Raw genomic sequence first — 22,976 nt, forward strand, 5'->3', positions numbered from 1 at the left:
GTGAAATGGAGTGTATAAAAAGTAAAAGCAATGTGATGATCAGCTGTGAATGACTTTGCTATTCTCAGCAATACAAGGATCCAAGACTACTCTGAAGGACTTATGATGAAAAATGTGATCCATCTCCAGAGAAAGAATTGATATCTTAATACAGATTGAAGCATAATATATTTTATTTTTCTTGAATTTTTTGTCTTTTCGTTCACAGCCTGATTAATTTGGAAATGTTTTGCATGACTATGCATGTATAACTTATATTGAATAGCTTGCCTTCTTAAGGGAGGGGGAGAGAGGAAGGAAGAGAATTTGGAGCACAAAGTTTAGAAAATGGACATTAATATTGTTTTTACATGTAATTGGGGAAAATAAAATTCTAAATAAATGGAAAAAAAAATCTGAAAAAAAAAATCTGAAAAAAAAAGGAAGAATGAACTGGTGAAGAGAAGATTTAAGGAAGGGGAACATGTTTCCAGGGCAATTGTGTGGAATGATTGGAGTTGTTTTACTTGACGGCAGCTGGCGGCAAAAGGAGGGCTAAATAAACAGAAGTCAAAGAGGCAAGCTTTGAATTACAACTTCCTAACACTGAGTGGTCCAGAATGATGATGATGGTAGTGTGATGGTCATTAGCTTTTATAGACCACTTAAAGGTTTGCAAGGCATTTTACAAATATCTCATTATCTAAGGCTGGATTTGAACTCAAGTCTTCTTGCCTCCAGGCCTAGTACTCAGTTCAGTACTCCCCTAAAGTAGAATCGGCTGACTCATAAAGTAATGAATAGCCTGTCAGTAAAGGGTTTTTTTAAATAAAAGTATTTTATTATTTTCCAGTTACATGTAGAGGCAGTTTTCAGCATTTGTTTATATAAGACTTCCAATTTCTAATTTTTCTTCCTCCCTCCCCTAGACAGCAGGCAATCTGATATAAGGTTTTTTTAATATATACATACACATACACATATATACACACACACACATATATATACACATATACACATACATAACAACATTAAACATATTTCTGCATCAGTCATGCTATAAGAGAAGAATCAGAGCAATAAGGAAAAACCTCAAAATAGAAAAACAACAGCACCAAAAACAAAAGAAATAGTATGGTTCAATCAGCGTCTATATTCCAGTTCTTTTTTTTTTCTTCTGGATTTGGAGAGCCTTTTCCATCATGAGTCCCTTGGAACTTTCTTGTACCATTGTATTGGTGAGAAGAATCCAGTCTATCACAGTTGATCAACACATAATGTTGATGATACTGTGTACAGTGTTCTTCTGGATCTGCTCATCATCAGTTCATGCAAGTCCTTCCAGGTTTCTCTAAACTCCTCCTGCTCATTGCTTCTTACAGCACAATAGAATTTCATTACATTCATATACCACATCAGTAAAGGTTTTTAAGCAGATCTCTGTGATTTTTTGTCAGGAATGTGTTTAACTATGTGTAAGAGTAAATGGCTTGGGGCAGCTAGGTGGCGCAGTAGATAGAGCACTGGCCCTGGAGTCAGGAGGATCTGAGTTCAAATTTGACCTCAGACATTTAACACTTACTAGCTGTGTGACCCTGGGCAAGTCACTTAACCCCAATTGCCTCACCAAAAAAAAAAAAGGTAAATTTCTTCCAAGGCTTCTTTTAATTCCAAGATTCCTCGAATCCATGATTTCAAGGAATAAATCGTCAGTACAAAAGAGTTAGTCTTAGGTAGACATCTTGTGCTACTCAAAATAACAACAAAAGCCTATATACAGCAAATTTGAAAAGTCTTGGGGGGGGGTACATTTTGTCTTGACATAACAGATGCTTCCTAACCAGTCCCCAGACAACTTCCCTTCCTCCCATTCATGCACAAGGAGTAGCTCAGCAAAATTGCCTGATAGTGTGCTTGTGACCAATGGTATGGCCCACTGCAGTCTTGGAGTTCACTGAGAGCTAATCAGGAGAGGTCCGCTTTTAATTTCAGTACTGTGGGACCAGCACTTGCACTGAGCATTCTGCTTTTCCATGCTGTCTGCCTTGACCTGGCTGCTGTGCCTTTTCTGTGGCATCCTTTGGACCTTGACTCCTTCCCTGCTGTGAGCAGCTTGGAAGAGCTCTGATACAACAAAGTCAGCAGAAGGCACTGTCGTCTTCATGCTTCTTCCACTTATGTGGCCAGAAAACTGTCCCTGCCTCTCTTTTTCTAAGCTAGAAATGTATCTCATCTAAAATAGGCTTTTCCTTTTCTGTTTGGAACCACAGGAATTTCAGAAAACACTTGGTGGCAAACAGCCTGTGTATGATACTACCATCCGGACTGGCCGAGCCCTGAAAGAAAAGACCTCGCTTCCTGATGATGCTCAGAAACTGGACAACTGCTTAGGGGAAGTCAGAGACAAATGGGACACTGTGTGCGGCAAGTCCGTGGAACGGTGAGCATAGACATGGGCCTCTGGGTCTGTGCGGAAAGTTGACTTTCCAAGAAAGTAGCCCTAACATTGCTTTACCGTTGCTGGGCTTCAATAAGATCTGGATAAGCCTGACTTCTTAGCCTTGTAATTCTGTCTTGAATTTGTATATAAAATTATAAAATAGTCACAACACAATTAGATCTGGTTCTGTCTAATTTGAAGTTAAACGTTCTGCCCTCTTAGCACTCTAAAGGGAAGTTGGAAGTACAAGGTACCAGCTCCTTCACATAGCTTAGGATTCACTCTTTTAGCTGCTGGCGTTATTATAAAGCAGTGCAACATAGTGGAGTGGAAAGAGAACTGACCTAGCAGCCAAGAAGATCTGGGTTCAGGTCCCACCTCTGGCACTGACTTTCTGTGTGACCCTGGGTGAGTCACTTAGTGCTCTAGGCCAGAGATGTCAAACACACAGCAATAACGTTTAAAATTTAATTGGTAAATAGTTAACAAAACAAATAAAAATAGAACCTAGATAATGTTAATATGTGGTTTTCTAAGTCAACATGTGGCCCACAGGAATCCTTATTTATGGTTGAGTGGGTCCTATTTCTGTTTGAGTGTGATATCAGTATTCTAAGCAATACTCTTAAACCTGTAGGTTGCAGAAAAGGTGCCAGTCTACATGGCTAGAGAGAGAGATTCCTCTTCTGGGAATTCCCTGTACCAGTGAAGTAATCGTTCCCCTCTTCATTCCTGTCTCATTATTATAGGAGTTGTAAAAAGTAGCTAGTTCACATTTAATGCTTTTGTGGGTGTGTTTGGCTATCGATGTAATTAAACTCTTAGATCTTATTTCCAGGAGATGTGAAATTGTCAGTGTTTTTCCTCTACCAATGTATAATGCAACCCCTCTGTACCTTAGCAGATGGCTTTTTGAGCTGTTATAGCAAAGGAAATTCATCTTCTTGTGGCAGCAATTCTGAAGGCGAGGCTTTCTCAGCTGTTAGTTATCCGGGTCATCTCCAGACCTGTGCTCAGAGCCTTGACAGCTTGTCAGACCTGTTGGATCCTGCGCTCTGGGCATAGCCTTTAAGAGCCCAGGACCACTACCCCCATGCTACCCAGAGGACACAGGAAGAGAACTTTAGTGGAGATCCCAGCCCCTCTTATTAAAAATAGCCATGCATCGCCCTTGTTTACACATTCCAGTATTTCTCAGCTTTCCAGATAAGTGGTTGTCTAGGGTTGTTTCTTAAGAACTATTCCCTCTCTGGAATTAGTTACTCTGACAAATAAAGTGATCTATAGCAGTTCCAAAGTACACATGATGTAAGATGCTATCCACCTCCAGACAGAAGATTGATGATCTCAGGGTGCAGATTAAAGCATTTTTCCCCTTTATTTTTCTTTCTTTCTTTCTTTCTTTTTTTTTTTTTGGTGGGGCAGTGACTTGCCCAGGGTCACACAGCTAGTGTCAAGTGTCTGAAGCCGGACTTGAATTCAGGTCCTCCTGAATCCAGGGCCAGTGCTTTATCCACTGCGCCACCTAGCTGCCCCCTCCCCTTTATTTTTTATTTATTTATTTTTTTGCATGGGGCAATGAGGGTTAAGTGACTTGCCCAGGGTCACACAGCTAGTGTCATGTGTCTGAGGCTGGATTTGAACTCGGGTCCTCCTGAATCTAGGGCCAGTGCTTTATCCACTGCGCCACCTAGCTGCCCCCCTCCCCTTTATTTTTTGTGTAGTTTTTGGTTTTTTGGGTTTTTTTTAGTGGGGCAATGAGGGTTAAGTGACTCGCCCAGGGCCACACAGCTAGTAAGTGTCAAGCGTCCGAGGCCAGATTTGAACTCAGGTACTCCTGAATCCAGAGCCAGTGCTTTATCCACTGCGCCACCTAGCTGCCCCATCCCTTTATTTTTTAACGTGGCAAATGCAGAAATAAGTTTTGCATGATTTTATATGTATCCTATTTCTTGACTTCTCAATGGGTGGAGGGAAGGAAAAAATGGAGAACTGAAAATAAGAATAAGATTTTACAAAAGAACTATACCTTTTCAGAATTAATTAATAAAAGTGACTTCTGCCATTCTGAAGCTCTGATGTTCACTTTGTAGGCAGCATAAGCTAGAAGAGGCCCTCCTCTTCTCTGGCCAATTCATGGATGCACTGCAGGCTTTGGTTGACTGGTTGTACAAGGTGGAGCCACAGCTGGCCGAAGACCAGCCTGTCCACGGGGACCTCGACCTGGTCATGAACCTCATGGATGCTCACAAGGTAGGAAGCAGGAGCCCATGCTGCAGGAAAGGCCGCACCATCTTCACTCTGGTTTTTCCCTGCCTTTGCCCTACCTCTTTTTCTTCTTTGAAGGAAATATCTGCAACAAGGAGAGCTTCCCCCTGTCCTGGTAGGGAGGATGCTCTGGTTCTCATCTGTGGGCTCTTATTTGTCACCCACTTGACGAGGCCCGGGCCCTGTTCTCTACACCGTGGGTGGTGGTGCCGCCACACCTGTCCTTGATTTCAGTGAGGCAGAGGTTTTCCTAAGTGCTGTGATTATGCTGAAGAGATAACGACAGCGTTTCTTATTTCTTTGTTCTTGTTTTTATGTACTAGCTTGAACCACTGGTGCCATTCTGGACTAGTCACACAAGATTTGTCTAAACTAGTTCTTGCTGTGTAAACTTCCCTTTGAGAATCCATTTTATGCCCTCCCTCTGTAGTCTTTTGGATGACTTCATAGACTGTCACAGAATGAACCAGAATACTGGATCCATATACTCAGAGGATTGAGGCATTCAAAAAGCATCCCATTTCCAGGAACTCCCAGGAGGATAGGACATTTTTTTCCTCAGTAATGGAAACAATGTTTCTGTCTTAGAAGCCTGTTTTTAAAATGTATCCATTGATAATCCATATTCTTTCAGAGGCCATTCCCAATGTCTAGCCTGGGGCTTCTTAAACTTTTTCCACTCATGAGCCCTTTTTGCCTGAGAAATTTTTAAGCAACCCCAGATATATAGGTATATAAAATAGGTTATACGTAACCTTTTAGTATTGCCAAATATTTTGTGACCCCACATTCAGTTACACAACCCCGTGTTGAGTTGTGACCCACAGTTTAAGAAGCTTTGGTCTAGAATACACTCCCTCCAGACTTCAATCTTCTAGGATTCAAGCTTCCTTCAGAGCACTTCCCATCCTTTCCTGATAGATCCTCCCAGCTGTTAGTATTCTTATTCTCCCCCTCCCTCCCCACCTCTCTCTCTTTCCCTCCCCCCTTCCCTCCCTCCCTCCCTCTCCCTCCCTCTCTCTCTCTCTCTCTCTCTCTCTCTCTCTCTCTCTAAGTTACTTTGTATATCCTCCCCTGGTGTTCCTGCAGTAAACATGTAAGCTCATTGAGGGCAGGATATGTTTGTCTTTGTGTGCCCGGCCTCTAGTTGAATTGAATTAACCTGTCAGAAGCTGCATGGCAACCTTAGATTCTAAAACACTAGAATCTTCAGGGATCCCCCAAGTCAGTGATCTGTATGACCTGTGCATGCTTCCAGCAATGTAAAGGCTAGTGGGCTCCTTTTTCCCTTTGCAGGTTTTCCAGAAGGAGCTGGGAAAGCGCACTGGCACTGTACAGGTCCTGAAGCGGTCTGGGCGAGAGCTGATTGACAACAGCCGGGATGACACCACATGGGTACGGGTGCAGCTGCAGGAACTCAGCACCCGCTGGGATACCGTGTGCAAGCTCTCTGTGTCCAAGCAGACCAGGCTGGAGCATGCCCTAAAGCAGGTGCGAGAAGAGTGCCCGTATCCCTGGGCATGGGCATGGATGTGGCTGGCTCGTCCTCTGCTTCAGAGCAGGACAAAAGTCAGGAATTCCTATTCTGAATGATCTCATCAGGCACTTCCCCCTTCTTTGAATTAGAGAAAAAGACCAACACTGCAGGCCTGGAGTTTGGTCATTAGTATTAGAGGCCCCCCAAATGAAGAGGTGACTCATAGGTTCATCAACAGAGGTGAAACAACTTGTCCACAATCACACAGATAGTAAGTGTTTGCAAAGTCAGAATTTGAACCCAGGACCTTTCACTCCAAATCTAACACTCTGTCCTCTGGACCATGCCACCTCTCAGTACTTCCACTTGCTCAGGATACAGTTTTTTTTGTTTTTTTTTAGGCAATGGGGGTTAAGTGACTTGCCCACGGTCACACAGCTAGTAAGTGTCAAGTGTCTGAGGCCAGATTTGAACTCAGGTACTCCTGAATCCAGGGCCAGTGCTTTAACCACTGCGCCATCTAGCTGCCCCAGGATACAGTTTTTAAAAATAGTACAAGGCCTGGGCTCCTTTTCCTGCTGTAGACCCCAGGTCACAGACTGAGCTGCTATAAGAGTCTCATTCATTCATCTACCCTTGGTCCCTGTAGGCAGAAGAATTTCGAAATGCAGTCCACATGCTGTTGGAGTGGCTCTCTGAAGCCGAGCAGACCCTCCGCTTTCGGGGAGCACTTCCTGATGACACAGAAGCCTTACAGTCCCTCATTGATGTACACAAGGTAAGGCACTCTAAGGAATGATTTTGGAGGACATGCTGAGAGGGGCTGACCACCCTGCACCCCAAGACCTGAGCACTCTTTACTCAGAAGTGTCATATGAAATGGAAGCATCCCAGACTTGTCTAGTGGGAAGAAGAGTTGACTGGAGGAAATGACTACCCTTTGTATCGCCTTAAAGATTCAGCCTCCCTGAATCCCTTTGTTTTTGTTTTGTTGTTTTTTTTTTGCGGGGCAATGGGGGTTAAGTGACTTGCCCAGGGCCACACAGCTAGTAAGTGTTAAGTGTCTGAGGCTGGATTTGAACTCAGGTACTCCTGAATCCAGGGCCAGCGCTTTAACCACTGTGCCATCTAGCTGCCCCAATCCCTTTGTTTTTATAACCCCTTGTGGCCCTTTGCAAAGAATGAGGCTAATTATTTCCCCTAATGAGGGTCCTGGTCTTTATAAATTATTTGCCTCTTCTGGTCCTGTAAGACCTGCTTACTAGGCTGAAGGATGTTGTCTGATGTCAACTATTTTAAGCTGGTCTGCCCTAAGGAGAAAGCCAGCTGTTCATTCCCACTTTGATCTTCCCACTATTTTATGTTGTGTATATGTATGTTTTCAGCATGGCTGGACCCTGCGGTTTTGGTTTTTTTCTTAGAGGTTGCCACATTTTGTATTCATCGTCATGTTATTTTTGCCTGAAACTACTCTTTACCAAAAGTTTTAAGTTTTAGAAATCTAGAAATATTTTTTAAAAGGTGGAAAAGTATATGGTTAAATCAGCACAACTAAGATAGGCTCCTTGTGCCCCCTATGATGACTCCCAGACCTTTGTCCCCACCTCAGAGACAGGCCCCTCTTCTGTTCAATAACCCAATGGTCCCCTCCATCTCTGCACTTTGTGGATCTGGGCAAACAAGGATGCAGTTGCAGAAAACACCAGGTTTCTGTTTAACTATGAAAGTGAAAGAAAACTGACTGCAAGTTCTTTGTTGTCTTTTTCCCCCCTCTGAATGGGACCCAAATGTCTGTCGGCAGTTGTCAAGAGAAGACATTTCCCTAATTCATGTTTTGAAATTTGTGTTTAGGAATTCATGAAGAAGGTAGAGGAAAAGCGAGTGGATGTGAATGCAGCCGTGGCGATGGGAGAAGTCATCCTGTCAGTGTGCCACCCAGATTGCGTCACCACCATCAAACACTGGATCACCATTATCCGGGCACGATTTGAGGAGGTGAGCCCCTGTTCTCCGGAATGAGATGCCAAACCAAAGGGACTTCCTAGAGCTCTAGAAAGTCAACGTCATTTTGGCTTTGGACAAGACGCTCTTCCAGTCTCTTATTCTCATGGGCACAGGAACTGAAGGAATGCTCTTCTGTTAGGTATCACACCCATTCTCATGATAATACGCCCCAGTCTATGAAGGAAAAAAAGGAAAGTAATTAGTGCTCTTGTATTAAGCAGGTCTTACTCATCTATGTGAGGAAGCCTGCAAGTGATGTTGTTATTCTTTCCTATTAGCAAACAGCACATAATATGCATCTCTTCCTCTTCCTGAGCAAAAGCATCACAGAATAGAAGAGAAAGCACTGGAGGAGAATGCAGCAGGCTGCATTTCTGTGGCCTTGAGCACGGCACTTGGCTTCTGGGTCTCACTTGTTTTGTCTGTAAAGTGGGGATGATAATCTGCCTGTGAGACGGCAGAATACAGGACATAGCACACAGGGATCTATCTTGAATATAGAGGCTTATTGTGGTGTTCTTTCTTTCTCTCTCTCCCCTCCTCCCTCCCTCTCTGTGTCTGTCTCTCTGTCTCACTTTCTGTCTCTGTGTCGCTATCTCCTTTTCTTTCTTTCACCTCTCTCTTTCTCTCTCTGTCCATCTTCATCCCCCCCACCCCCACTTGCTTACGTGCTCACTCTCTCTCGTTTTCTCTTGCTCTCTCTCCCCCCCCTTCCTTCTCTGTCTGTTTTTCTCACGCATTCTCTCTCCTCTCCCAACTCTCTCTTTCTCTCCCCCCACCCCTTTCTATTTCTCACACACCATTTCTCTCTCCCTCTCTCCCCCTCTGTCTCTCTTGTTCTCTCTCCAGGTTCTGACATGGGCAAAACAACACCAGCAGCGTCTTGAAGCAGCCCTTTCAGAACTCATCGCAAATGCTGAACTCTTGGAAGAACTTTTAGCTTGGATTCAGTGGGCTGAGACCACCCTTATCCAGCGAGATCAAGAACCCACTCCACAAAATATTGACCGAGTCAAATCCCTCATTGCTGAGCATCAGGTACTGGGACTGTTAACCTACTCTCCTTTCCTAAAGTGTTTTTTTCTTGCTTGCTTGATTAGAGAATTATTAATTGACAGTACTTGTAGCCAAGGACATTGGCAACTGATCTCCCTATGCAGGGTAAACAGGTCTTGGAAATGCCACTGAGTGAGCCTAGTGAACCCCCATAGAAATGTGTGCACACAAGGCCAGGCCAAATGATCGATGCTCTTTCACTTTCCCTGGGCCCTCATTGCTGTTCAGCAGCCCTTCTTGTCATTTCCTACCACATTTCCCATAACCAGTATTCCAAGTGACTTCTGTCCTCCTCAGTTCTCTCTCCACACACACTTCCTTCGCTCTCAGAAGAAGACTCACCCCTTGTTTTTCATGGTGACTGAGACCGTGTGATATGAGCCCCCTCAGATTCCTCCCCAACACACGTGTCAAAACTTCTTTTTTCATCAAGACTGTCTTTCTTCCCTCTCCCCTCCTCTCCAAGTCACACTCCTCTTGGGCTTGGATCCTGACCCCTTCCACCTCCACCAAGACCTTTCGCTGCTTCTCTTAGGACCATAGATTTAGATCAGGAAGGGACCATAGAGACTGTGGGGTATAAACCCTGCAAACTGCACCCCCCCACACACACACTCCAATATTATATAGTTGAAGGCTTTGAGGAGTAAAGTGACTGACCCAAGGTCAGAAAGTGAGTCACAAAGCTGGGCTTTAAACCCTTATCTTTTGACTCCAAACCTTATACTCTTCCCACTGTGTCTGTGTGCGCGCACACACATGCATGTGTACTAATCTTCTCATTTATTCATTCAACTCCAAGCTCTCCCTCTCCATTCTTTTCCTTCTGTGTATAGACATACACACGTCTTCCCTGCCCTAAAAAATTAGGTTCCCGAGTCATTTTCTTCATCCCTCTTTTCTCTCTGCAGACTTTCCTTGGGTATTGGTTTCCTAAAATTAACTCTCACCACTGTGCAGATGACTTATAAATCTCTCTCCATCCCTAACCAGTCATCTCTGTGCTGCGATTATATCCCCAGATGTTTGCATGTCTTGCTGGCACCTCCCACTTGGCTACTTAAAGAGATCCACAGTTGGATCTAGAATCTTAGGATTGGCAGGGTCCACAGAAGTCATGTAGCCCAACCTGTAGCTAACTAGGAATCCCTCTACAATGTATCCAACAAGTGTCAGCTGACTTTTGCCTGAAAAGTTCCAGGAATATGCAGGGGTGGGTGGGGAAGAAGCTCCCTCTGCTCTGGGCTAGCTAATGTGGTTGCAGAGGGCATCCTTGGGGCGAACCTACCTTTACCTCTACAGTCTTCGCCCCGGTTTTTAGTTCTGCCCCTGGGGTCAAGCAGCATTAATCTAATCCTTCATGTGACTCTCCTTCTCTAAGTTGCACATCTCTAATGGTTTCTCTTGTACTTTGTAGAACAGCTCACTTATTCTCATGGGTGTTCTTTCCAATGTGGAAAATCTATCCATGTCCTTTCATCATGGGCTGTTGTAAATTCATCTCTTTCCCCAGAAAACCCAATCCTCCTACTTCTCTGTCTTGGAGTCAGACCCCTAGCCTGTATATGGTCAGCTCTTTAGCACGATGTCAGGAGATGTAGGTTCTAGTGCCAGCTCTGCCACCCTGTGGTGGTGTTGCAGTGGGGAGGTCTCTTTAGCCTTCGGGCATCAATTTTCCTATATGTAAAATTAAAGGATTACACTAAATAATCTCTAAATGCCTCTCTAGCTCTAAAACCCTATGACCTAATCTCATCTGTTTCCTTTCCTTAGCTCTCCATTCTCACTGCTAACCAACCGCATTACCTCTTCCTTTATGGTTGTGATACTCTCCTCACTTGCTTCCCCATCTTCTTTTGATTTTTCTTCTCTGGTTCATCTTGTACACTGCTGGAGTAATCTTTTAAAGCATAGTTCTTATCACTGCCCTGTTCACAAGCCCAAAGGTTTTCCATTGATTACTAAAGTAAGTCCAGAGCCTTTAGCCTGGTATACAAGGCTTTTAAAGACTAGCTGTTTGTTGACTAACCTTTCAATGTTTAGCTCATGCCCTTTACCTTCAACAAATTCTTGTTCTGTCTTTTTACTGTGGCATGGAAATGACCCTGAGTCCTTGAAAGGTTATGCCAGTTGCATGCAAAGTCTTTACAGGCTGTCAGGGATGGACCCAAGAGTCATCCTAGCTAAGTCCAGAGAGAGAGGCTCACTGCTAGTCTGCTTGTGATTCACCAGATTTCCATGCTTTGTCTCAGTCCACCCCACCTGACTTAACATGCCCTTCTTGCCCATTTCCTCTTTTTGAAAGGCTTTCCTTCCCTTCAAGTTCCACCTCGAATGCCCCCTCCTCCAGGTAACTTATGTAATTTCCTGTTCTTCCTTTTGGTCCTCTCCACAAGCCATATGGGACCTCTCATCCTCTGAGATTTCTTTGCATTGCATCTTTACCTCTCTTAGACACTTTCTTACTACAGTCACAGATTTTGAGTTCATATCTTATCTTCCATTCTAATTTCTACTGCAGGACACAAGCCATTTCCTAGTCATCTTAATATTATTCCCCTTACTGTCTAGAATATGGCTTTGCACACAGCAGGGATTCTGCTGGTGTTTGTTATTTGATTAAAACCAAAGGGTCCAGAGGAAAGTTGTGTCAGAACCAACTAGTCTCCATTAAAGAAAAAAAAATTGCAGATCGAAGCATGTCTTTTGTTCATTTTACTCCTACCATGTCATCATCATCATCATCGCCAACAGTTATATAGTGTGTTTAGTTGTACAAAGCACAACCCTTTGAGGTAAGTGATGCAAAATTATGCCCATTTTACAGATGAGTAATCTTAGGTGACTTGCCTGTGGTCACATACTAGTAAGTGTCACGTTCAGTATTCAAACCCAGATCATCCTGGCTCCAAGTCCAGCCACTCGATTATACCTCATTGCCTCTAGTGATCTATGATATGTTTATTAGCATTAAGTGCACGAGAGGTGATGATGAACACAAAATACCAAGGCTACACCCTTTTGAATTGCACTATGGTTAATCTAGCCAGCCAGCCCTTTTAATGTCTGTGTCAGCTTGATGTTTGTAAGCAAGAAACAGCTGGGTCTCATCTAGATCTGTGAAAATAATTGTTAGTGGGTTTTCCTGTTGTTTGTGCTTAACAGGCCTTTATGGAAGAGATGACTCGCAAACAGCCTGATGTAGACCGTGTCACAAAGACGTATAAGAGGAAGGCCATAGAACCAACTCATGCACCTTTCATTGAAAAATCTCGCAGTAACCGTATGTTCCCAACTTTTGTCCAAATGCCTAAGAACTGTTTCCTCCTATTTTTTTTTTTAAATGCCCTTTTGCTCAGGGACTGTTGAAGCCTGGTTTTCTTATTTTCTTTCTTTTTTTCTTTTTTCTCCCCTCACTTTCAAAAATATTAATGAGCCTTTTTCCCTCCCCCCACCAAAATATGGATCTTATTTCATAATCTGTCTGACCAGTGTAAGAGCAAATTATAGTTATAATTTAACTTCTGTAAGTTTATTTATTTAATTTTTTTTTTTGGTTGGGCAATGAGGGTTAAGTGACTTGCCCAGGGTCACACAGCTAGTAAGTGTCAAATGTCTGAGGCCGGATTTGAACTCAGGTGCTCCTGAATCCAGGGCCGGTGCTTTATCCACTGAGCCACCTAGCTGCCCAACTTCTGTAAGTTTAAATGAAATTTGGAGAATAAATGAACGAATCTTTCTTTAGCCTTCAGTCTTGTCCTTCAGTAAGTCCTGCTAAACTGTTTACATTCTATTTACATTGATTCACTTCTAGGACACATCAGCACCTGTTTAAATCCATTCTTTCCGTACTTGGATTGATATATTTCTTATGGCCAAAGAAGTGGGTCATAACTTTGATAGACTAAATAGGAAAAAAGAAAGCATGGGGATTTGGAGGAAGAGTGAATGCCTGTGTTTAAGTAGATTGCCTCTGCATTTAAAGGTTTTGTTATCCTGTACTTCTTCTCCCCCTTCTCTCCCCCTCCCCCCCAATTATTTATCATACTTCTTTGTAATGTGCTTCTAAGTTATTCCTGCTCCTCGGCTCGTAAAATTCTTCTTTGCTTCCAATACCCCATGTGCTTGTTTTTCTTTTTAGGGAAGTCTTTGAGCCAGGCTGCTCCTCCACCTATGCCACTCCTTTCCCAGTCTGAAGCAAAAAACCCCCGGATCCACCAGCTATCAGCCCGCTGGCAGCAGGTCTGGCTCCTGGCCCTAGATCGGCAGCGGAAACTGAATGACATGCTGGACAGACTGGAAGAGGTAATGTCCTTGGGGTAGAGGGGGAAGTTGTCTAAAAGGACGGCACTCCTGAACCATTGTCAGTAGGAGGTAGGACTTCCCACTAGTCCAAGGAACTTTGTATTGACTCCTCTCCACTGTTTTTGGCCCAGACCCCTTGTGACCCAAAAGTACATATTTGTGAGGCAGGTTTGATCTCTGGTTTTGGAATGAAGCAAAGTGTATTGATCCCTATGAGAATGAACCCTGTAACTTTACCACATTGGCACCAAGGGCTTATTAAGAATCAGGAAAACAAAGTTGGGGAAGACAATGTGATTGGGTGGCTTCCGAATGGAAGTTGTAAATCACAGACTTCTGTAGATGGGTGGCTGATCAATTCTCACTAAACCTGGAGAAAGACACCTTTCTTGAGGTAACCTCACCCATTCTACGGAAGCTCAGTAGTAAGTACTCTTCACATGCTTTGTAAGAAACTGATAATATCTTTTGTTTGTTTGTTTGTTTATGCATAACAAAGCAGCTCTGCCCAGAAGTGAGTGGTTTTTGTTTTGTTTTCTGTTTTTTGTTTGTTTGGGGTTTTTCCCTCCTTTAGGTCAGTTGAGCTTTAAGCATAATTTGTTTTCCTTTGTTCTTTCCAACTTTGGAAGTTTTTGGAAGTTTGGAAAACCAAGGGGTGGAGGACAAAACTGCTCTTTGTTGGTTGAAGCACTGTAGGCATTTTGAGTTAAAACAGTCAAAATGTCTGAGAACTGCCCTGCATCCTGCATAGGCTTGCCATTTCCCACAAAGCAAAGTTTCATTGACAGTTTATTCCCATTGGTGCCATTTCAAAACCTGCTTGGGCACCATGTTGGGATTCTCTTGCTTCAGCCCTGGAGAACAACCTAAGGCATCCTAGAAGGATGATTGGGAGAATGCAGCTTGCATTGCTTAGATCCTTCTGTTTGGGCGGATCTCAGTAGGATCCATGCCATCCCAAATAGCTGGAGATTTATTAAGGGCAACCTTTCTGAAATAAGACCTACCTAATCTTGTATGTCTGAGAAGGTGCTGCTCACCAAAAGCCCAGAGCAAGAGCCAAGCATCCTCTGCCTGTTCTGTTGTGATGCCTCTAGGCTGCATTTCCTTCATGGCAGTTGTTTAGTTATGGTGTCTGTCCTGTTGCTCTACCACACCACAGCTTGTGTGAGTAACTGTGGCTTTTAGGAGAGTAGCCAAGTCATGCCTTTCAAAATGTCATATCCAACTATAAACTTTGGTGGAGCCCTCCCCCCCAGCCCCAAGAAAGGCCTGCATGGCTTCACTGAGTGTCTGAAAGCTGCAGTCTGCTTGGGGGCAAGTTTTCCATGTACCCAAACTCTCGAGTCATATTGATCTCCAGTCATGTTTGTCCAGTTGAAGGAATTTGCAAACTTTGACTTTGATGTCTGGAGAAAGAAGTACATGCGCTGGATGAATCACAAAAAGTCCCGGGTGATGGATTTCTTCCGACGCATTGACAAAGACCAAGATGGAAAAATTACCCGGCAAGAATTCATTGATGGGATTCTAGCATCCAGTGAGTCTTTTCACAACTCTGAAACAAACTTATAAATGTTTTTTCCACGTGTTTGAAACAAGCGAAATGTTGGCTTAGTACTGAAAGAACTTCTAGGTAAAGGGAAGAAATCATTTGACAACCAAAAATACTTGTAATGTTGCAGGAGGTGAGGAACTTAATGTTATTTCACCAAGAACAAAAGTAATGTGCAGTAGTATAAGAAAGCTCACTTCACAAAAATAGGGATTCTAAGTTAAATGTGCTTTAAAACAAGGTTTCTCTTGTATTTGATACTAGGGACACAGCTTGCTCTAATTTAGCCCTCCCAGAGTCTTCCTGGTTGGTGTTTCACAAGGTGATTTCTTTTCCGATTCAGAGTTCCCCACCACCAAGTTAGAAATGGCTGCTGTAGCTGATATTTTTGACCGAGACGGTGATGGCTATATTGATTACTATGAATTTGTGGCTGCTCTCCATCCTAATAAGGATGCTTACCGACCAACAACTGATGCAGACAAGATTGAAGATGAGGTATAAAGTCATTTTACTTCCATTGTATTTGTAGCCCTAGTTTCTAAACCTCCCAGATGGTGATTGTGGTAACAACAGAATTTGGTGCTCATTGGTGGAGGTGGGTTTGCATCATGATGTTTTCAGCCCTTTGTTTAGGCCTGTTTGAGAGAAACCCAGTCTCAAGGAGTTCTTTGCTAAGTATGTCATGCTCCCAGGAGAGCCTTGCTGTAGTTCGATGAGCAAAAATCTAGGGCTTTAGTGGGCCGCTTTGGTCACTGAACTGTTGGTCATCATCGAAAATGACCTAGTGCCAGTTCTAGGAAACTTCTCTATGGAGATGGGAATGTACAGAGCTTGCTGCCTCAGATGATTTATAAATATATATATATGGAGAGAGAGAGAGAGAATGAGAATGTCATGCATATAAGACAACTAAAATGGCAAGTTCCGATCCAGCCCTCTCAGGTGACATTCACTTCGGTTCAATTCAGAAGGTATCTATTAAGTACCTACTGTGTGCAAGGAACTGTTAGGTGATGGCTCTACAAAGACAAAACTAAGCTTGTCCCTGCCCTTTAGGTGCTTATACTTTGTGTGAAGCTTTAAAAGCATATGAATGTCCAGGATGCTAGGTAGCAGGGTGGGTAGTAAGAGACAAGCCCCATAACAATAGCAGTGAAAGTAATAATGACTGATATTTAGCAATGAAAGCTTTCTCAAGGATTTTACAGGTTCAGGTATTATCATCCCCTTTTTTAAAATGAAGAAAATGAGCTCAGAACCATTAGTCAACCAGCAAGCATATATCGAGCATGTACTGTGTGTCAGGGACTGGGCTAAGCACTGAGGAGGCAAAGAAGTCACCAGGATCCCTGCCCTCAGGGGTCTAGGATTCTACGGGGGGGGGGATGCAGCCTGTACCCAAAAGGTATCTATCTACAAGAGGGGAAAGCACCAGCTACTCGGGGACCAACACAGGCCCTCCTGAAGACGATGGTGTCTGAGCTGCTCCACAAAGGAAGACCTCTAGAGATCCTAAGGGGCAGAGATGAGAGCTGGGATGCCACAAGGGAGAAGCAGCAAGCACGCCAGTCTGGCTGGGCTATAGGCTGAATCAAGGGGAGGAATGTGAAAAGAGAGGAAGGGGCCAGGCTGTGAAGGGCCTTAAACATCAGAGCTTATATTTGATCCTAGAGATGACAGGGGCCCCTGGTGTTTGAGCTGGGGGATGATGCAATCAGAACTTGCACTTCAGGGTAATCACTTTGGCAGCCATGCTGAGGATAGATTAGAATGAAGAGAGACTCGGGGCAGGGAGACTAATTAGGAAACTATCCAAGTAGTTCAAATGAGAGGCAAAGAAGGTTGGAAAGAAGGTGTTAGCCATGGGAGTGGAGAAGAGAGGATGTGAGCAAATGTGATTGAGATGGAAATGACAGGATTGAGCAACTGACTGGACATGTGGGGCTATAGACCTTGGTGACTGGGAGAAGGTGGGAAGATGATGGAAGATAGTGGATTCTGCCTTTGAGGTAGCTCTAGCACATTCCAAGAGGCAGTTGGTTACATGGGACTAAAGCTCAGACAAAAGACTAGGGCTGGATATACGGATCTGGGAATTATTTGCAAATAGATGATAATAAAAACTGGCAACATAATCTGGTGAGAACATAGAGGAAGAAGAAATTACATGACTTGTCATGGTCTTAGAAAGTGAGATGAGGCAGGATTTGAACTCGGGGCTTTCTTGATTCAAAGTCTGGTGTTATTTCCACTCTATCACACTGCCTCTTATTGTGCCCTGGACAGTCAGCCTGCACAGTTTGCCCGACCAAGCTCTATTCAGACCCTGAGGGGTGCTGAGCTGCAGCCCTCCTGTTGCCCCTCAGGGAGCCTATTGCGGGAGACTCGGGGTGGCAGACAAAGGTGCCTGTGCCACTGACCTGAAGAGGGCATGTTGACAACCTGTCCTTAGCTCTCCCTCTTGTTCCCCCCTCACAGGTCACGAGACAGGTGGCTCAGTGCAAGTGCGCAAAAAGATTCCAGGTGGAGCAGATTGGGGAGAACAAGTACCGGGTAAGCACGGGGATGCCACTCGAGAGGCCTTGGTCAGGGGCCTCATCTCACAGAACAATAGGGCTTTCTTGAGATTCAGGACTGGTGCTCATCTTTAGACAGGATGGGCCCTGCTTCTCAGCTCATTCAGTCTGAGTTGCATTCTGGACCACCTCCTTGCTGGACCATAGCTCCCTCAAACACTTCGGTGAGGAGAGAGATGTCAGGTCTTTCTTTTCCTTTCTTGATGCCATCTAAGACATTGCATGAAATGTGGCTAAATAAGTAGTTACCAGGACGACAGGCAGTTTGTACTAGAAGGAAGCCTCCCCACTGTTTCATGCGAGCATGAGGACATATGTCAGGTAGAAACCATCCAGGGATGTCTGAGTCACTGAGGGGCATCCTTTATTCACGAAGGATGAGCTTGCAGCAAGTTTACAAAACATGTTCCTCTCACCAGCCCAAGTACATACTTGGGTCAACTGTTAAGTTCATGTCGTAGATGGAGGAAACTGAGTCTTGAAGAAATTAATTATCTCATTTTATTTTATTTTATTTTTGGCGGGGCAGTGAGGGTTAAGTGACTTGCCCAGGGTCACACATTTAGTAAGCGTCAAGTGTCTGAGGCTGGATTTGAACTCAGGTCCTCCTGAATCCAAGACTGGTGCTTTATCCACTGCGCCACCTAGCTGCCCCGAAGAAATTAATTATCTTACCTAGCCAACCCATGCAGTTTCAGACTGGAGTCAGCAGAGGTTGCAAATACAACAGGAGAAGTAAACAATGCAAGCCAGGCTGTCCTGGTTACAAGCGACCTGTCAGAAACCTCCAGACAGCATCAGAGAGTTCTAGAGTCCTTAGTCCAGGAGAGGCTCCAAGAGATGCAGGGACTTCTTATCCAAGGTTACAGTCAAATCATCTGATGCCAAAGCCATTGCTCTTCACCTTTGTCTCCCTACAGTAAGAAACCTCATCGTAGTCTTTTCAGTATTTGCATAAGTAAAAATGTGCTAGTGTTATGGTTTCTCTTCTGTCCTCAATGACAGTCTGTGGAAATGGAGTAGCCATACCCATTTAGGTTTCCTGTGTGCAGCAGGAAGGAAAGGCTCAGGTTTTACCAAATGGGAGTAAAACTACACAGCCAGATTGTATAGCAGAGGATTAGATTAATGCTTCTGCTTTAGAAATAGGAAAAAACTCACCACAATTTTTGTTAAATCAAAAGATTTAGCAAATTGTATGCTCATCTATGGGTGTGTGTGTATGGGTGTGAGAGAGAGAGAGAAAATGTGTGTGTGTGTGTGTGTGTGTGTGTGTGTGTGTGTGTGTGTGTGTGTGTGTATGTGTGTGTGTGTGGTGGTGGAGCTATGGTACAGTGGAGGGAGGGGACTTCAGGATCCCTTAAATCTAGCTTAGATCCAGCCCAAAGGGCTCCATTTCCCAGAATACTCGGAGAGCCTGATTCTTACCTTTTAAGGTGTCAGTGTCTCCTGGGCACGGGTGGCTTGAATGTGAACAGGTTTCTAGTGACTGGTAACATGATTAAATGATTTTTCATAATTTAATATTAATTTCATTAAATGTTCTTATTTGTTTTATTTTTCTTTCTTCCTTCCTTCTTCCCCCTTGTTTTCCATAGTTCTTCCTCGGCAATCAGGTACAGTGTGCCTTGCGATGCCCACCCCTCTAAGTGAATGTGGTTTGTGTAGCTAATGCTTTCTGTCCTTTGCTGTGGTGAGGAGTGATCAGTAGCATGCTTGTGTCACATATGGTTCCATCAAGAGGCTCACATACAGGCCACAGTTTCAGAGCAGTCTCAGCAATGAAAGGATTCAGTATATATTTTGAAGTGGATGCTAAAAATTCCACTGAAATCCACAGACGAATCTGTGTTACTCAGACACCCAGATGTCTCTTAATCATGATCCAATTATTAGCCATGTCCAGTTCCATTTTTTTAAGGGATAGTATCCTCACGTTTTTTCATTGAGACATGGCATGGCATTCTGGTCTTATGATTGGAAAAATTATTCTGAGCAAAGAAGTCCCAGAATGAGTGTTCTGTGCTCTTTATTTGACCCTTGTTAAAGGGGTCAAATCCCACTTCTTTAACAAGGGTCCTTTATTTGAATGCTTTGGGAGCTTTTGCTTAGATATACCAAATGGAAATATAGAAGTATAACTGGTGCTAGGTAAATTATGCGACTTCCTGGCCTTTCTGAATCTGGCCTGCAAAACAGAACTTGATGGAATTGTATTTTTTAAATTGTAGGAAGAAATGAATTCTACCTACTGGGTCACTTAAATCTCTCATGGCTTCCCAAAGAGATCTGGCATTTATATCATACATACATTGCATGATAAATTATGTCTATGTGTGATTATGTCCAACTATGATTAGTAAAACCAAATTGAAGGCCGACTTGATTCCCCTGAATTGATTTTATTTCTAATAGCAAAAAAAAAAAAAGATAACTAGGTTTTTCTTCAAATTACTTAGAAGCCTTCATTAATCATCATCTTCAGAGGGGTGGTTGCAGTTTGGTTTGATTTTAATTTAGACAACCTAGGATAGAGAAACTAAAGATAATCTGGCAGGTGACAGAGTAATGGAAATTTTTTATAAAGTTTATGCAGAGCCTGGTTTATGCAGAGCCAGGCTATTACCCATGCAAAAGAAATTAAAAGGTGAAAAAGCAGCTCTTGGAAATAATAATGTCAAATAAATTGGAGGGGGTGGCACCACCACTTCATAGAATGCAGACACTCTCTCCATTGGAACAAGAAAGAATGCTAGTGCACAGACTCCTCCATAACAGGGACCCTAGACATAAAATGACAGAGCTGGTAGAGACCTTAGAATAGAAGGCAGAGAAATGCAGAGCCAGATGGAACCTTAGACCAAAGCACAGAATGTCAGAAGTGGAGGAAGACCTAAGAGTGCAGAGTGTTCAGTCCAGCTGGAAGGACTTGAGAGATGGAGCCAGGGAATGCATGTGGACATACAAATATATTGGGATGATTTTCGTAAAGGCAATCAATGCCTTTTTCTTTGTGAAATCTTTCTTGAATCTTTAAGTCTCTTTAAGTGAGATTAGCAATCAGAATATAAATCTTCCTTCTGAAAACCCAAGTTATGTCTTTCTCCACTCCCCTCCCCCTCCAGATGGAATCCTCCACCTCTCTTAATTGAGGAATCCCACTTCTTTAACAAGGGTCCTGAATTTATACTCTGGGTATTCATTACCCTTTTGAACCCTGATATCCTATTCTCCCTTCTCATCCTTCTAACAGGTATTTATTGAATACCACTCCCTCCTTTAGCCTATCCTCCATTCAGCCACAGAAGTGATTTTCCTAAAGCACAAGTACAACCATGTTGCCCCCCTCCACACTCAATAAACTCCAGGACCAAATACAAAATCCTTTTTTTTCTGATGCTGAAAGCCCTTTATAACCAGCCCCCACCTACTTTTCTAGTTTTCTTATCCCCCACTCCCACCCCTATTCTTCACTCTTGTCACACTGGCCTCTGGCTATTCCTCAGAACCCACCCTCCATCTCTCAACTATGGTCATGTCTTCTGGCATCCTCCATGCCTGGGATGCTTTCCTCCTTGTCTCTGCCTAATAGCTCCCCTGGCTTCCTTCAAGTCCCAACTAAAGTCCTTCAGGGCAGGCACTGTCTCGTGCCTCTTTTTGTATCCCTAGTGCTCAGCACATTGCCTGGAACATAGTAGGCACTTAATAAATGTTTAGTGACCTACTATGTACAAGGCAGTGGGGACGCAAAAGCAAAAAACAACAATCCTTTCCCTTGACTTTACATTCTTTTGAGGAAAAAATATGCTCAAAAAATTAAATAAAAAATACATCTCCTAAGTAGATAGAAATTTCCAGAGGTGCAAGAACTAGTAACTGAGGGGTGTCAGGATAGGCTTCCTATTGGAAGCGGCACTTTTACAGAGCTTTGAGGGAAGCTGGGTGGTGGAGGTGAGCAGGGAGGGAGCACCTCCAGGGCTGTAGGACAGCCTGGACAAAGGTGTGGAGATAGGAGATAGAACATTATTTATGTCTCCTGTGTCTTTCTCTGTTTTAGAGGTGATCGTTTAACCGATTGGGAAGCATTGAGACATCAATAGAAGATAGGACCAAGAAGTATATGGGTTAGGAAGGGGACTGGATAAATTGATACAAGCCCTAGAAGAAAATGGGTCCCAGAGTAGCTTTTGTAATCTCAGAGGAAGGAATACTCAATCTTTTTCTACTAAAGTCACTCTTTGTAATAGTGTGAAACTTCAGAGTTCCCAGATGACTAAAGAACATGTTCCTTGAAATAAGAATTGCTGATTAAAAGGCTTAGATTTCTGCAATTGAACTTTGCTATAAACATCTTACTCTGGTGATTGGTTCTGGTGGTGTAGCTTTCTTGCTGGTGGCATCACCTCAGGGAGTCCCTGAGGTTCTGGACCCCAAGGAAGCTCAGGGATGAAGGCGCTTGCTAAGGCATGGTTCCCTAAAGTGCCATCCCAAACTCTTCTGTGTTTCTCTGTGCAGTGCACTGTATCCGGGAGCCAGCAGCTATCATGCATTTCACAACTTCTATCCTATATGGGGGGGGGGGGCAATGGGGGTTAAGTGACTTGCCCAAGTGGATAGAGCACTGGCCCTGGATTCAGGAGGACCTGAGTTCAAATCCGGCCTCTGACACTTACTAGCTGTGTGACCCTGGGCAAGTCACTTAACCCCCATTGCCTCACCAAAAAAAAAAAAAAAAGGAAATGGGGGAAAATGCCTGTTGTCTAAGAATGTTTTGTTCAAATCTTTAAAGAAATCAAACTGGAGATAGTTCTGCCAGTTCATTCCTTTCTGTATCACAATTTAACTTTAATATAAATGGCCCAAGAACACCATTCATTAGGGGAAGAAAAGTTTACAAAGAGGAAATTGGGACATTACTGAATTTTCTGGGTTGGATTTTTTTTTAAATCTCTTTTTGGAAAACTTAAGAAATATAAGGCTGCATCTTTGAAGTTTTAAATCCAAACTACTCTTTTAGACCCTGGCCTGGATACAGTCTACTTGGAAAAGGAAGAGTTGCTCAGTTTTTTCCTCATTTATTTAATTAATTCTGTGTTACTTCCACAGTTTGGAGATTCCCAGCAACTGCGGCTGGTCCGTATTCTGCGCAGCACTGTCATGGTCCGAGTTGGTGGAGGATGGATGGCTCTGGATGAATTTTTAGTGAAAAATGATCCCTGTCGAGGTAATGAAAGACCCTAGGAAGGGGTTGTGTAAGTTAGACAGACATGCACACCAGAGGTCTTTTCTGCTTGTGACACGTTTTTGTTTGTT

At 43.5% G+C, this 22,976-nt stretch overlaps 1 protein-coding gene and 1 long non-coding RNA gene across 20 annotated transcripts in view; one reads left to right on the forward strand and one right to left on the reverse strand.

The window, feature by feature from the left end:
• The window catches only part of LOC122751408 (microtubule-actin cross-linking factor 1-like), a 287,171-nt gene that overhangs the window by 251,406 nt on the left and 12,789 nt on the right, over positions 1–22,976 (forward strand). For 9 of the 19 annotated variants that reach the window (XM_043998438.1, XM_043998450.1, XM_043998446.1 and 6 more), the window contains 14 exons: positions 2,250–2,419; positions 4,513–4,672; positions 5,984–6,178; positions 6,814–6,942; positions 8,016–8,159; positions 9,018–9,206; positions 12,390–12,507; positions 13,366–13,529; positions 14,032–14,043; positions 14,907–15,069; positions 15,428–15,582; positions 17,566–17,640; positions 19,262–19,279; positions 22,770–22,887. In XM_043998438.1, the coding sequence (XP_043854373.1) occupies positions 2,250–2,419; positions 4,513–4,672; positions 5,984–6,178; positions 6,814–6,942; positions 8,016–8,159; positions 9,018–9,206; positions 12,390–12,507; positions 13,366–13,529; positions 14,032–14,043; positions 14,907–15,069; positions 15,428–15,582; positions 17,566–17,640; positions 19,262–19,279; positions 22,770–22,887 (1,810 nt within the window). The remainder of the gene's footprint in view (positions 1–2,249; positions 2,420–4,512; positions 4,673–5,983; positions 6,179–6,813; positions 6,943–8,015; positions 8,160–9,017; positions 9,207–12,389; positions 12,508–13,365; positions 13,530–14,031; positions 14,044–14,906; positions 15,070–15,427; positions 15,583–17,565; positions 17,641–19,261; positions 19,280–22,769; positions 22,888–22,976) is intronic. The other 10 variants (XM_043998441.1, XM_043998451.1, XM_043998443.1 and 7 more) reach the window with 3 other exon arrangements.
• LOC122751412 lies at positions 7,969–11,185 on the reverse strand. Its single transcript, XR_006355787.1, has 2 exons — positions 11,031–11,185; positions 7,969–8,342 (listed from the first exon to the last, which is right to left on the reverse strand). It is a non-coding gene; the product is annotated as an uncharacterized LOC122751412 (long non-coding RNA).

The sequence above is a fragment of the Dromiciops gliroides genome, chromosome 3 (genome assembly GCF_019393635.1).
Source record: "Dromiciops gliroides isolate mDroGli1 chromosome 3, mDroGli1.pri, whole genome shotgun sequence".
Lineage (NCBI taxonomy): Eukaryota > Metazoa > Chordata > Mammalia > Microbiotheria > Microbiotheriidae > Dromiciops > Dromiciops gliroides.